This window comes from Marmota flaviventris, chromosome 3 (genome assembly GCF_047511675.1).
Source record: "Marmota flaviventris isolate mMarFla1 chromosome 3, mMarFla1.hap1, whole genome shotgun sequence".
Classification (NCBI taxonomy): domain Eukaryota; kingdom Metazoa; phylum Chordata; class Mammalia; order Rodentia; family Sciuridae; genus Marmota; species Marmota flaviventris.
In genome coordinates, this window is record NC_092500.1 from 71,420,691 (window position 1) to 71,436,911 (window position 16,221).

The following is a 16,221-nucleotide window of genomic DNA, read 5'->3' on the forward strand; positions in this document are numbered from 1 at the left end:
CATTCAAATGAGTCTGTCTGTTCCTTAATTTTGAACAAGTTGGATTCAGCCAAGACAGCTACTATCCAGCCCTGAATAAGCACAGACCAAAAGTGCAGAAGTAGAGACAGATGGGCTCCCTATGGATAAAGAGGATAGGGAAGCTACTGTGGAGGAACTGGCCTTCATCTTGGCCTTGAAATGTGAATCCAATTTACATTGGCAGAAAGGAGTAAGCAGAGGGAAAAAAATGAAATGTGTTTTGGAGTTTTGGGGGGATAGGAGGAAGTTTTTGTCCAAGAGTGTTAATAGATTAAACTGAAAGACAGGGACCAGATTGTGGAGGAACAGTGGGTAATCAGGACTGATTCCACTCTAAATTTACCAGTCATTTACTTATAAATGACATTTGGGAAAACAAATTCTTAACTTCACCACGATTACTTGACTGCCATAACTATCTGTTCTCCCTAGTTCATAGGGTTATTATGAATGTTAAAATATAATATATTTAACATGCACTATAGAAAGCAAAATGTTATAAACATGTCAGAGGTGGTCCACACAAGTGTATTACATACTGTCTTATCTTGGCAGGACCCTGTACTTAGCTTGTTCATTTTATTGTACATCCAAGCTCAGTTTCACCTCATTTCCTATGAAGGTTACTTTAAAACTTTATCATTCTCAGAGAACCTTTGACTCTACCTGTTCTCTTTCATTCAGCAGATAACTTCTTTACCAACAAAACAGAAATGATAATAACTTGCTCAGTCTCCTGCTATCATTTCATAAGTCCACATGATTTACCTGTATGTGTGGAGTAGAAACCCCCACTGCCACGAGTGATTGGCTCATCTGAGTACTAAACCTCATCTCTTCCAGAGGAAACTTGCTCTATCCATTATCCATTTAAAATTTAGTGTTCAACTTCTGTTTTCTTCTTCCCATCAGCATTTAAATATGCTTCATTTCTCAATTAGTCCACAACATTTCTTTTTCATATTGCTCCTTCTCCCCTTTTTAGCTAAAATTTGTAAAGTCATGATCTATTCTGTCTCAATTTCTTGTATCAGACACTCCACCTGCTTCAGCTATATTTTTCATCTCATATCTCTTTTGAAGTACTCTCAGCAGCTTCCTTGATAACTTCTATATTGTTAGTCCAGATATCTTTCAGTCTGTACCTTTTGGACCTCTAAGCAGCAATTAATTGTATTGATTACTCCCTCCTTCAAATATTTACTTACCTTTTCTTGATGATACTGTACTATATGGATCTGAGTTCTGAGTTGCAAAGGATCTAGTCCAGTCTGATAGTTTAAATATAATAGGAATATATTGCAGAAGGTTAGGCAGCTTACAATGTAAGTAGAAGGAGAACTTTAGATGATATTCAGCAAGGACAACACCTATCTCATCTGCCTCTTTGTGTCAACACTGAAATTTCACGTAGGTATTTTGGGCGGCTCTCTGATGACATCAGGGATGGACTGCAGAATCTGCTGCTACCTCTCTAAGCGGTGAATGTCTTCTCCACCATTCTTGCTAGAAGATATCACAGACTTGCTTAGTCATAAAGTTCTCTTCTCAATTAAATTGCTGCTAAATGCCCCTAGTTAGCAATCCTAGGTCATAGTCTTCCCATATGCCAGCCTCTAAAGATACAAAAAATTTGAGCTGAGACTTTTATCTTAGGGAGATAGGGATTTCACCAAATATAGAAATTGTTTTCAAAAGGTGATGGTTGACCATTAGTTTGGAATTCATCTTTCTCTAGCACTCATAGTTTTGCTGTTATCTCTCTAAGCAATATTTCTCAGTCTCTTTTTTTTATTTGCTCCTTAAAAGATCAGCTTCCCCAGGGCTTTATTTTAATTTTTTCCCTCACTTTTTGCCCTCTCCATAAGTGATGCTATATAACACCATGGGTTTAATTACCTTCTCTTTGTTTATGACTCCCAATTCTTGATCACCAGTGTGGTTCTGTCTCTTGAGTGAGCTCTAGACCCATGTCTTACAGGCTCTTAAGTGTTTCCACTTGAATATGTCATAAACCCCTTAAAATTCATCCTATTGGAAACATACTTTTCTGTAATCCAGATACATTCCTCCAGTTCCATCCAGCACAGAGCCCCTCAGTTTTCCAGGTGAAAAAGGAGAATATTATCCTTGAGAGATCCTCTCCCTAATCTCCAAGCATCCAGTCACCTCCAGAATGCATGCATTTTATATTCCATGTATTGTTTTTAATCTGCCACACTGCCTCCATTTATACTGTGAAAGACACCAGGACTGAAACTAAGTGAACTTCTTCCTGGCTTCCACTTTACTCATCTCTAATCCATTTTCTACCCTGCAGGTAAAAAGCTTAGCAATTAATGTGATCTTATCCTGCTGGGAGCCATTAGCCAAGTAGGTATGACAATTTCCTTGCCAGCGTACCCCATGTTGCAGTGATATTGAATGTAGGTGACCTTGCTCAAGGACCAAGGCGGATTAGGGCGTTCCCGGTTTAGGTTCCAGGTTTAAGGTTTAAAATTATTCCTGCTGGGAATAGGGCGTATCCTGCTGCCTGAGTTCCCCTTGAGTTCTCACGGGATTCAGACAGTATATTTTGGAGATAGAAGCCCAGTGGAGGTGGATTTGGGCAGAGAACTTGGATTTCCCCAGAACGTGATTGTAGACGGCTGGTGTGAATTCGGGAATAAAGAGTTGCTGTTTGAATCTACAAGCGGTGTGGTGGCTCGTGATTGTGTGCCCAGCCAGACTGCGGCATTTGTGCCCAGCCAGACTGTGGCATTATCCCCCTCCTGTGCTTTTTCAGAGGAAAAGCATGCGCGTGCATGCGCGCACACACACACACACACACACACACACATCACTATGCATGTGCTTATAAAGACACATGCTGTATCTGATCTGGAAGGTTGCACAAGAAATTGATAACAGTGTTTGTCTTGGGGATTGAAAGTGTGAGAACTAAGTGAAAATCAGATTTACTTTCATTGTACAGTCTATTAGATCTTTTAAATTTTATATCATGTTAAAATGATATTATATACAAAAAAATCAATTAGTGAAACTTCAATGAATCATAAGTGGTTGAAAGATCATGTCAGATGCCCACATAGTTTGAAAGACCTCCACACAAAGTAGCTCCTTCTTACTTCATTAGCCACATTTAATATTTTATTCTTTTTCAAATTTAGCAAATCCTCTCAATTTTCAGCATTAGCAAATAGTCCCCCTGTTTGAAATGTTCTCTTCTTTACTATCCTACCTAGATAACTCTTCTTCTTTTTAGTACTTTGTTATCCTTAATCAAATTCTCATTACCGTTTTTATTATTATTTGTCTCTTTTGTCAGAAAGACCAAGTAAGATATAGCAGGGTCACATACTGAATTTGTCATATTCAAGACCATGCTGCTGATATCTAAGGTAGTACTTTGACATAATAGGAATTCAGAAAAATATTATAAGAATAAACAACGCACACATTTCTTCTTTTCAGTTCTTCTATTTCAAGTTCTCTCATCTTTCTCCATCAGTGTTATTTTATGATTAACCCTGTCTCAAATTTTCCTACCGATTGTCTCAACCTTTTTTTTTTTTCCTCTTTGTAATTCGGGAGTCAGGAGTTCCAAAGTTAAGATTAATATATTCAATATATTCTAGTAAGAGGAGTAAGAAAGGTAATATAATACTATAGCTTTCATTCTTCTGAATTAGTATGAAAAATTAATGAAGCAAATTTGTGACCATTATTTTGAGATGGAAAAGGAAACCATGTTTCAGCTATACATTTCAATTATCCATTCAGGTGAATATAATTTTTAATACCTAAAAGTTAATCTGTAGTAAGCAAACTCATTGATTTACTGACTTTAAAATATGATTGCTGGCAATTCCTTTCAATGTTAGCTTATTTGTAAATGGCATTCTAATTTATTCTTTATTGATTTTCACTGGGTATCCTACTTATAATTGCAAATTTTATAATTTTAAAAATACTCTAATCTTTCCAAATGTTACTCTCAAATCTCTTTCCAGAATCCGTTTCTCAGAACTTAGTTTATTTCCCTGTTTGTGAATTAAGTTATTGATCTCGTTGCCAAATTTGCCCAGTCAGTATTTCACAGCTGGTGAGCCAAGACTTTTAGCAGTAACCCATACTGATCTGTATTATTCTTCAATATGTGTAGTCCTTGCCTTTGAGCTTCATGACTTCAGGTTTTTATTGGCTAAACAAAAAGACATTAGTGTTCATTAGCGTGCTAGTATAATCCTTTTATAGGGTAAAATTGATATAAATACCGTATCCTAAGAAATATACTATGCTTTTTAAAAAATAGCATTAGTGACCTCCAAAATACAAGGTGGGGGTAGCTCATTGGTGTGGCAGAAGTACACAAAAGAGGGGACATTGTGTCTTAGTAAACCATGCCTCGGAGTTGAGTCTGTAGTTGAGTCCATAGGCCAAAGGAACATTAATTTTGGACTTAGGGTCTGGAAATGTTGTTCTTGTTACAACTGCCGCTCATTAACTGCTTAAGCTTGTGCTAGAGGGCTCTTCCAAAAACACAGATGCTATGCAATTAATCTGCTCTTAAAAACCTCTCCCATTTCACATAGGATAAAGTCCAAATTCTTTAATGTGGCTCACAAAAGCTGTGTGCTCTGATCCCTGCCACCTCTTTAATTTCTCTCTGGCTTATCTGTGCCTCTGTCTCTTCATTTGTAAATTATTTGGATTAGGTTAGATAATTTTTAATGTTCCTCTCAGATCTAAAAATCTATAATTCAGAATAATTACAGAGTCAGCCTCAACTTTCAGGTAGGATAAAAGGGAATTTGTAAATTCCTATTTTTAAAATAGACCAACTTGAAGTCCCCTGGGGCAAGAGTTATTGTTCTAATATAAGAAACTCAGTTTATTTCTGCTTTTTTAGTTTGGTGGAATATGCTGTGTATTTCACAAAATTCTGAAGAATGATAAATCAGCAACTATTTAGATCATGTTCTCTTTGTTAGAATTAGGGAGTTTGAGGGCTGGAACTGACTTGAAAAGTGTCTTTTGATGATAAAATTAACATCCAGAGAGTTGAAATATCTGTTAGACTTATAGTAGAAACAGAACCAGAATCTTTATCCACCCCCCATCCTCCACACTGCAGTGTTCCTCCACATAACAAGACTGTTTCACCCAGATGGCTTGTTTGCTGTTTGTATACAAAGTCCAAGTCTAGGTAACTGTCTAGGCAGTATATTAGGAAGATTGTGGGATCATGGCCAAGATGAGCTTCAGGCCAGAGAAGTATGAATGATTCTTTTTCCTTCGTTCTTTCAGAGTAGAATCCATGAAAAGATTCATTGATTCATTTAACAAACATTTAGCCAGGGCCAGTTGTTTTTTCTGGACAGGAACTATACCCTCCTGAATCTTATATTCCAAGGGAGTAAATAGCTGATATATCAACACATAATAAGATATTTTCAGATACTAATATGAAATATGGGAAAGTTACTTTAGGTTTAAAGTAAACTCAGACTTTTATTCATGAAATGGCTTCTCACCATGGTAGAACCTCTCTTAACCAACTCTCTAGTTGTTCCATGTTACCAATTTCTGTATGATGTATTTGTCAATACCACCCTCCCAAATGCTTTAATGTTTTCATATCATTGCAAAGAAAGTTCCTTCCTTAGAGTTGTTGAATATTTAAGTATATCCACATTATGTCTTCTATACCATAACTGTATTTCCATTATTTTCCTACATAAGTTTTATAGATTGTACCTTGTTCCTCAACATTTCTTTTTTCTTTTCTTTTTTTTTTTTTTGCTATGTCTGCTGCCTTTCCTAGACTTGAATATTTACAATATCTAGTTCTTTTTTGAACACCATAGACAGGAAGGAAATTCTTCTCTGGCAGCCCCTCCAATATTGTGCAAGTCTTTCACTTTAAGCCTACCTCTTCTTCAAAATCCACCTCAAGCCCAGTCCCACTGGTGAAATTTCCATGGTGGTATTCACTCATAGTCATCAGCCTTCCTCTGAATATCAGTTCTTATAGGATTGATTGACTGACCAATCAATTTTTGATTTCTGACACTTAGCATAGGACCTCATGTTGTATTCCTGTAAATATATTTACCAAATGTAAATATAAATTATTTTAATATTTAATGCAAATATTTTATTTTAAAATTATTATAATATTTAACAAATGTAAATTGTATTTATATAAATATATTATTTACCAAATATAAATTCTTAAATATGTTCTACATTGATAGGGGATTAGGCATTGTACAGTTATATCATATGCATGTATGAGAATATAGCAAATCCCACTATTATGTATAATCATCATGAACCAATAAAAATGTGTAAATAAAAATGAAAAAATTGGTGCTCAGAATAAATAAGTACTGCTTTTTAAAAAAGAGAGTCACTGTTCCCTAATCAATACGCCTTGGGCATATCTGTGTTAAATATCAAATAGTATGTACCACTCCATAACATTGTCATTTATGTATTATTCTCTTCAGCAAGAATTTGTCTTTGTTGCTTAATGTAGTACTTGGAACATAGCACATGTTCATTATATACTAATAAATTAATTAATATTAAAAAACACCTAGAAATCTGAAAGTTTGTGATTTGCTGATATACTTTGTGAATTTTTAGACAAGGCAAAGGGAGCACATAATAAGATAGAAGGAGAACCATAGTAAGATAGCTATCCTAAACTTATTTGACCTTGGAGTACTTTGTTTTCAGGAACCATGAACTTCTCCTACCTGTGTTATTCTCTAGAACACAGCTTGTGAAATGCTGGCTTAAAACAGACAGCACCTAACTGAATGAGATGATTATAATGTAAATGTGATCATTCATTTCTTGGACTGTAAGCCTATCCAAGGCAGAGTCTATGCCTGAATATTTATACTGAGTTTTGGAGGGGACATTAAGGAACATACGGTCTAGAAATGCACCCTTTTGCTTGAATCTCCATAATGCTCAGCTTATTTTTAAAAGCTTCCTTTTGGCAGCCCAATTTTGTGCGGCTCTTTCTGTTTCATAGAAATTTACTGCATTAGCTTTTCATCTCTGTGACCAAACTACCCAACAAGAACAACTCAGAGGAGGAAAAAGTTCACTTTGGCTCATGGTTCATAGGGGTTTAGTCCATGGTGGGCCTACATCATTGTTCTGGGCCAGGGCAAGGCAGAACATCATGGCAGAGGACTTGGTAGAGGACCATCTCTCACCTCATGGTGTTCAAGAAATTGAGAGTGCAAGGGGAAGGGTTATTTTAGGGAAAATAAGCCCTTCCAGGGCATGGGCCCAGTGGCACACCTCCTCCAGTCACACCTCACTTTCCTACAGTTACCACCAATCAATTCATTCAAATTGATATGGACCGATTACAGTTCTCATGATGTGATCATTTCACCTCTGAATATTCTGCATTAACTGGTACTACCCACCCAATGGTTGTTGTTCTACCTTATAGAACCATCAACATATGACTAAAAATTCAATGAAGTGATTTTTAACATAGAAAACATCCAATAAATATATATGGGATTGAATTGAATTGTGAAATTGTGAGAATTTGACTCATTTAAATTTTTAAATTATAACTTGGAACTAAAATAATTTCAAGACTAAATTTGAACATAATTTTCCACCAGATTACTTTTTAGTCATGACATTTTTGTGTGTATCTGTACATGTAAATGGAAATGACATTTATGTAACTTTGCAATTTTAGTACGTAGTTACAGATCATTGGGGAGTTCTTCCTTTGAAGATAGGAAGAAATCAAGCAAGGCAATTGGTTTACAGGGTTTGATGATTTTTTTGTTGTTGTTTTTGGCTTTTTGGTATTTCATTTTCTTTTCCCTCATAACACCATTCCAAGTGATAGGCTGCCTCTTTATATCTGTTGGTAATAAGTCCAATATGTCTATGAGGTGTAAATCATTGAAGTTCGTTAAAGTTTTCATATTAAATGGGCTCCTTTTTGTGAAATTTATAACTCTACATTGAGATTTTTCTGACCACATGGTTCTTAAAAGGGAAGCATCTTCAAAAGCATATTGTATAGATTAGTGTCTTCCATTTCTATGGAATGTAGACCCAACAATGAACAATAGAAGAGATGATATTTAGAAGACCAAATTATCCAACAACTGTGACTATGAAGGGGTCACATTAAGAAAAGTAATACTAATTCATAGTATCTTTACCCCACTTCCTCCTGTAGGACTTTAGTACCACCAAAGTTCCCAACCCATAAATATTCTTGGAAAGGATATGGGGTGTTTCACATATAATTTTAAGTTTGATTTGCCAGGTTTGATAATTATTCCTTTGGGAATAGGCTTCTTCTCTAGAATATTGTTTTGTGTGTGAAGAAGGCTATAATTAATGCTTGCTTCAGCTGGCCTCTGAAGCTGCTTTGCTATTGCTCCCTGGAATTATGGACTGTCACCAAGAACTGCTATTTGTAGAGATGCTGTGGTGTGCCCAGAACATTTCCTCCCTCTGATAACCAAGAAATTTTCACTGAGTATGTTTCTTATTCATAGCTCTTTCTTTCCCAAAGTTAAGTTCTTCTGTCTTTGTGCAGGTAGACTTCTTTGATGGCCGCCTTCCTAGTTCACACTCTTAAACCCAGGGGACTTCTGCAATGGATTTTCAATAACTTTCACCTCTCTACAGAACCCTCTTCAGAGGGGCTGGGTTCAAGTCACCATTAATTGAGCTGAGTACATTAAAAATCCCTTGTGATTCCCATTATGATATTAAAACCCAGCAAATGAATCTTTATCATATTTTTTTCCAGAGTGCTTGTTGTTTGATTTTTAGGGTATCATTAAATGTGTTACTTTTCTCGAAGAGAAGTGCGAACATTTAGCAGTAGTATGGCACCATGAGATGAGTATTATTTAAAAATGAGAAAATCTGAGACCCATTCTTAAGTCTTCATAAACTAGCCTTGAAGAATTTATTCACTCATTCTGTAGCCTCATAATGCCCTAGATACCCTACTAGTTATTACTGATACAGAAATGAGTGATGTACCCAATGCTTCTTAAATGCAGTTGTGCATTAGATCAAGGGGCATCAAATTGTGGCCTATGAGCCAAGTGTTGTTCACTACACATTTTGGTAAATAAAGTTTTATTGGAACACTTCCAAGCTCACGCCCAAATACTAAAATATTTATTACCTGGCTCATAACAGAAAAATGAATTAGACTCATGAAGATTTAAAAACAAAGAAACAAAAAAACAACACATTTCTTGTGTTCCATCACAGACAGTCAAATCAGAATTAGGAGTTGAGGGTTGGATTTTTGCCTCAAGAACCAGCTTTTTAAAATAATTAATTAACTTGGCTGGTTGTAGTGGTGCACTCCTATATTCTCAGAGACTTGGGTTCAAGGCCAGCCTCAGTTATTTAGCAAAACCCTAAGCAACTTAATGAGACCCTGCCTTTTGCCTCAAAATTCAAAAAAAGGGGGGGATATGGCCCTTTGTTCAATTCCTGGTACCCAAATAAATAAATAATACATAAAAACATAAACATTATACATATTAATGGGTAACAAATAATGTTTTGATATATGCATGCTGTTTAAATCAGAATAGACATTTATCATATTTTAAGGTGAAAAGTTCTAAAATCTTTTCTTATGGATTTCTTTTTCTTTTTCTTTCTTTCTTTTTTTTTTTTTTCTTTTTTGGTACTAGGGATTTAACCTAGTGGTGCTTAACCAGTGAGCCACATCCCCTGCCCCTTAGGTACAGAGTCTCACTGAGTTGCTTTAGGACCTTGTTAACTTGCAGAAGCTGGCTTTGAACTTGTGATCCTCCTACTTCAGCCTCCTAAGCTGCTGGGATTACAGGTGTGCGCTACTTCTGGCGTCTTATAGCTTTTTGAATTGTACTGAACATTTGTTATCTGAAGTAAATCTACTACTGTGCAATAGTACAGCAGAACTTCCTGCTCCTATCTAACTGTAACAGTACTTGTTTCAGTTTGGATTTGAAATGTCCCCTAAAGACTTATGTGTTATTCTCCAGCTGGTGGCCCTATTGGGAGGTGGTGGAAACCATAGGAAGTAGGACTTATTTGGAAGAAGTAGGGTAGGTTGCTGGTGGCATGCCTTTGAAGGTATATTTTATACCCATTCCTAGCTTGCTCTTTCTGTTTTCCAGCTGCCCTGACATGTTCTGCCACATGCTCCCTGCATTAATGTTTTGTCTCACCGCAGGCCCATAGTGATGAGGCCATTCAGCCATGAACTGTAACCTTTGAAACTATGAACCAAAATAAATCTTTCCTCCTTCAAATTGATTTTCTTATGTATTTTGTCATAGTACCACAAAGTGGACTAACAACACCCATTGATGAACTTTTTCTTACTTCCCTGCGTCCACTCTTTCCAGCTTCTGATAACCACCATTTTACTCTCAACTTCTTTGACATTAGCTTTTTAAGATTCCACATATGAATGAGATCAGATAGTACTTGTCTTCATGTGCTTGGCTTATTTCACTTAACATACTGATTGCCAGTTTCATTTACTTTGTTGCACATAATAGGGTTTTATTCTTTCTTTATATGGCAGAATTGTATATATGTAATTTTGCGTAAATACCATATTTTCTTTATTCATCAACTGATGGACATTAAATTGATTTTTTTTCCTTGGGCATTCTAAATAATGATTCAGTTATCAAGGGAGTTAATATGAGGATATCTCTTCAATATTACTGATTTGATTTTCTTGATTCTGTTTTTAATTTTTTGAGAATCCTCCATATCATTTTCTATAATGGCTTTACTGCTTACATTTCCACCAACAGTGCCCAGGAGTTCCCTTTTCTCCATATCCTTCCAGCACTTGTTATCTTTAGTCTTTTTGATAATAGCCATTCTTACTGGGGTGAGGTAATATGTTATGGTAATGCTGAACATGTTTTTTCCATTTACCTGTTGACCATTTGTCTGTCTTCTTTCAGGAATTGTTTATTTAGATCCATTGCATATTTTAAAATTGGGTTATTTGGTTTTTTTTTTAATTTGTTTGTATGTTTGATTTTTGCTATTGAGCTTTTGTAGTTTCTTATATATTTTGGATATCAACCCCTTGTTGGTTGAATAGTTTGAAAATACGTTCTCTCTATGTAGATTGTTCCTGCACTCCGTTGATTGTTTTCTTTGCCATACAGAAGATTTCTGGTTTGATATAATTTTACTTTTCTATTTTTGCTTCTGTCTCCTATGCTTCTGGGGTCTTCATAGAAAAAAAAAATCTTGCTGATTCCAATGTTATGAAGCATTTCTCCCTTTTTCTCTTCTCGTAGATTTAGGGTTTCAGGTCTTACCTTTAAGTATTTAATACATTTTAGATTTCTTTTTTATAACTGGAAGGAGATATGGGTCTAATTTCCTTCTTCTACTTTTTATAACTGGTGAGAGATATGGGTCTAGTTTCCTTCTTCTACTTTTTATAACTGATGAGAGATATGGGTCTAGTTTCACTCTTCTGTATGAGAAAAAATACCCAGTTTTCTTGGCATAATTTATTAAAAAATATAAACAAATAAAAAAGAACCTATTCTTTTCCTGAAGTGTGTTGTTTGCAGTATTGTTGACAATTAGGTTGTTCTAGATGTGTAGCTTTGTTATATGTTTTGACCTCAGATCTTATAATACCTCCTGCATTGTTCTTTTTGCTCAAGATGGTTTTGGCTATCCAGGGATTTTTATGATTACATATAAATTTTAAAAAAATTTTCTACTTAAGAACCAATGTTTTTAAAAAGCATCTTCTGACACATGATTAATATCTAGAATATATAAAGAGCTCAAAAAATTTTACACCAAAAAATCAAATAACCAAATTAATAAATGGGCAAATGAACTAAACAGACACTTCCTTAAAAAAAAGAAATACAAATGGACAAAAAATTAGGGAAATGTAAATCAAAACTACAACTGAGATTTCAAGTTACACCAATAAGAATGGCTATCACCAAGAACACAAATAATAATAAATGCCAGAGAGGAAGAGGAGAAAAAGTATGGTGGGACTGTAAATTAGTACATCTGCTATGTAAATCAGTATGGAGGCTCCTCAAAAGACTAGGAATGGAGCTACCATATGACTCACCTACACCACTTTTCAACATTTACCCTGGAGAATTAAAGTCATCTTACTTACACACATAAGCATGTTTATAGCAGCATGATTCACAGTAGCCAAACTGTGGAACCAGCCTAAATTAATGTTCATTATTGGATGAATTGATAAAGAGAACATGGTATATATACACAATGCAGCTTTATTCAGCCATAAAAAAGTGAAATTATGGCATTTGCAGGAAAATGGATGAAACTAGAGATCATCACATTAATCATCATTAATCATCATATTAACAAAAAAGAACTCAGATGGTTAAGGGTTCTATGTTTTCTCTCATATGTAGAAGCTAGAGAGGAAAAAAGAAAAGAAAGGTGAGGCTGAATCTCCTAAAAATCAAAGGGAGATTAGTAGAGAAAATGGACCAAGGACTGGGAGGCAGGGAAGGAGCAGGAAAATGCTGGGGAGTGATATTGTCCAAATTATTTTCTTATATTGTATGTATGTATCAATATGTAACAACAATCCCATCAATACATTGGACTATAAAGCACAAATTAAAAATGTAGGAAAAACAAGCTAATGTTTTTAAAAAGCATCCCAGATGAATGAACTAGATAACCAAAGTTAAGAAAAAAATACTTGTCAATAAATCCTACCCTTGAAGAATATGTGATTCACTGGGGGAAAAGAGTCCTTAAAAATTGATAAAATATAATTTATGCATCTAAAATAGAAATACAAAGTCCCAAAGAGGATCTGCAGAGGGAGCATTGTAATTCACTAGTGATATTTTCACAGGAGGGATGTTGAAGTAGATAAAAAGGTGAATTCAGTGGTGGACAAGATCTCCTGGAGTGGTGTCAGGGAGGGAAGAGCACAGAGATTAGCATATGCAAAAGTATATATGAAAGGTATGAAATAGCATAGCTAGAGAATGGTGAAACGCACAGTGTGGGCAAAACACCAAGAAAGAAGAAACAAAGGACATAGGATATAAAGTTGGAATGGAAAAATTGAGTTTCTCTAGGCCTCAGTTTTTCCATTTATGAAATAAGTAGTTAGCTAAGATGACTCTAAAGACTGCTGTAGTCTAATATATAGGTTTCTGCCATTGTGTCAATTATTTCTTTTAGTGCTCTCAAGGCTGGGAATATAGTGGGGGTTATATGAATAATATGGCCCCTATAGTGGTAGTTTTCCCCATAGTTGTTCAATTTTTTGATGTACAAATGAGGTTAATTCTATCTACTGGATTCATCACAAAGATTTGAGAAAGTAGCTTCCTAGAGAGGAATTACATTGGTCAATTAATTAAAACCCTTAATAAATAATATTATATGATGAAAAAATATCAGCAACTGCTTTATGTTCCGTGTAGCAAAGTGCTCTAAAATTAAGACAGTTTATTGTCAAAACTCACATTCTTTAATTAGTACTATACCTATTATAACTTAGAATCTATAAGTTTTTATACTCAAAACTTGACGTGTGAATTATTATTAATATGATATGCTATCTTATTTATCTATTTTATAATTTCTCATCTATATCACATCTGTATATTATAATTTCATCTCTGTTCAGAAACTCAGTAATGTAGTTATAAATCTCTATCTCTGAATAAACTACATGTTATTGGCTTCATATCTTTAAGTGAATTCATTCAAGTTCTGGTATACAGTGTGAATGTTTTATTTGCCTCTTTCATGGTGTCCCCAAGTGTACAGAATAACCAGTGAATCAAAAATAATATATGGTAGGCTCAATGATTGAAAATTCCAAGGCACCCCAATCTATACTTTCTGATTCATTTTATCAAACACAAGTAGATAATTACACTGAAAATTTATAAAAGATATTTAGAATGATGCAAGTTGAAATAGACCGACCTATTTGAAACTGCGGCAGGAACTGTCAGAAAGAACTCATACAGTTTCTGTCATTTGAATATCCAATACTTTCATTAAAGAAGATATTTAGAATGCTTTTATAAAATGCTGTGCAATTATTAGCTATTTTTCTCTCCCCACCTTCTCTAAGAAAATCTTAGAGAAATCCTAGAATATTAGCCACTGTTGACTCTGTCCTACTTTTTATTCACAGACATTGATGAGTGTGCTGAAGGGCGCCACTACTGCCGTGAGAATACTATGTGTGTCAACACCCCGGGTTCTTTCATGTGCATCTGCAAAACTGGATATATCAGAATTGATGATTATTCTTGTACAGGTAAATGGTAGCTATCTAGGAAATAGAATATTTCTGTGTCTTCAGTTTATTTTTAAAAGATTCTTTTGACTCTGAGTTTTGGGTAAGTATGCCATAAATACTAAGCAAAATCATATCTTCTTGATTTAGTAGTTAATTATGAATCTATTTGAAAGATAGGAATACATGCTTGCTCTAGATAAGTTTAATATTTCTTATTAGACAGACAAACTAAAGAACCAAATCAATATTGTACTAAATTTATACATGAATAGTATTTATGTTCAAATTTTATGTGAATTACTAAGACTAATCTGAGAAACAACACTTATGTGATACTTCCTTTGTATGACAGTTTTTTTTTGGGGGGGGTGTATTTGTTTTCTTTCTGTTCTGAGTTTTTCAACTCAGAGTGTTGTACATGAAAGGCAAGTGTTCTACCATTGAACTCCTCTCCATCCTTTAGATTTCTGAATAGAGGATTGTAATGTTTTTCAGAAATAGATGCTTAGATTTCTAGAAAATGAGGGTATAGAAGACATTCTTTAAACTTTGGAGAAGTGCAGTTGCGTATTTCATTGAATAAGTTTTCCTTATTTTTGTTTCATTGAAATGCCACTCCATTATTTTTAGAAATAAAAATAATGAGAACTGACTTACCAATCTATGAGGCAAACGCAAAGATATCTTATAGGTAGAAAAGATATTTAATATGATGATGCAAATCAATTCATAAATTCCGACTTTTGAGCCAGTTCATCCTAGAGATTTTGAAATTATTCAAGCAATTTTGCATTATTTCTTTGGACAAAATTTAATCATAATGAGTGGCATACTGTCTTGAAAAAGGACTGAAGAGATGGTTTTCAACATAAAAATAAATTTTAAAAACTGTCAGAATAATGGAGGATATAATGCACAGTCTACTGTAATATTGATAATATTGATAAGCCTGAATTCCAATTTAATGGTTAACAAGAAACTAAGATAAAACTGTTGTGTATCTTAGAAAGTGATATTTCAAAATGTGCTTGTTAAAAATAAGAATGTGCATTTCTAAGAAGTCTGCTGATTTTTTGGCATTAGAGACTTAAAAAGCCTTGTATATATTTATACTTCCTAGTGATCCTTTTAGCTTTTCTTGTACTCTTAAGAGATTGTTCAAGATTTTAAGTAAGAAGATGTATCACATAATTTGGCCTTGTGTTAAATGGAGAGTATTTCTCCAGGGCAGAATATTTTTAAGAGGTTCATTTCTATTCTGAATCTGTCTGTTGAATGTAAATCCAATTATAGTAAATTCAACAGTTTAGCTTTAGTACATGACAGAGAATTTTGAACTTTGGATTTTGCCTCTCTCATCACATCCCCCTTCCAAATAAAATTCCAAAAATTGCTATTTTTGACCACTTAGGGTGAATTTACCCATAGGATTCCAAGGTTTCTAATGACATAAATGAAGTATTCTTTGGTAGGAATGCAGAGGAAAGCTGAAATAATTTTAAGAAAAGTTATTCAGGCTGTAGTTTTATGCCTAAGGAGCCAGAGCCGAGAATTTCAAAATCTGGCCAATGATAGGGAATGTTTTTCCTTAATGAGGCACTAGCATTTCCAACTAGCATCATTATTTCTATGCTTCCCCTTAAAGAGGAGAGTTTCCTTGCTCTTAAATTTTCATTTCTATACCCCAAAGTTAGGTTTCCTTGGGAATATGTGTACATTTTGTTTTATTCCAGAGTCAGGTGAGCATTGTCAAAATTCTTCTTTATGTAAGGTGAGTGCCCCGCTCCCATCCTCCCACGCATTGTTAAAGCCTGTCTGTACCAAAGACTTAAAGATGCGACTTCTCAGATGGGGGT

The 16,221-nt window shown here is 34.7% G+C and overlaps 1 protein-coding gene across 1 annotated transcript in view; it reads left to right on the top strand.

The window, feature by feature from the left end:
* The window catches only part of Nell2 (neural EGFL like 2), a 384,451-nt gene that overhangs the window by 206,567 nt on the left and 161,663 nt on the right, over positions 1-16,221 (top strand). Inside the window, exon 13 of the mRNA XM_027934141.3 lies at positions 14,258-14,383. Coding sequence (XP_027789942.2) covers positions 14,258-14,383 — 126 coding nt within the window. The remainder of the gene's footprint in view (positions 1-14,257; positions 14,384-16,221) is intronic.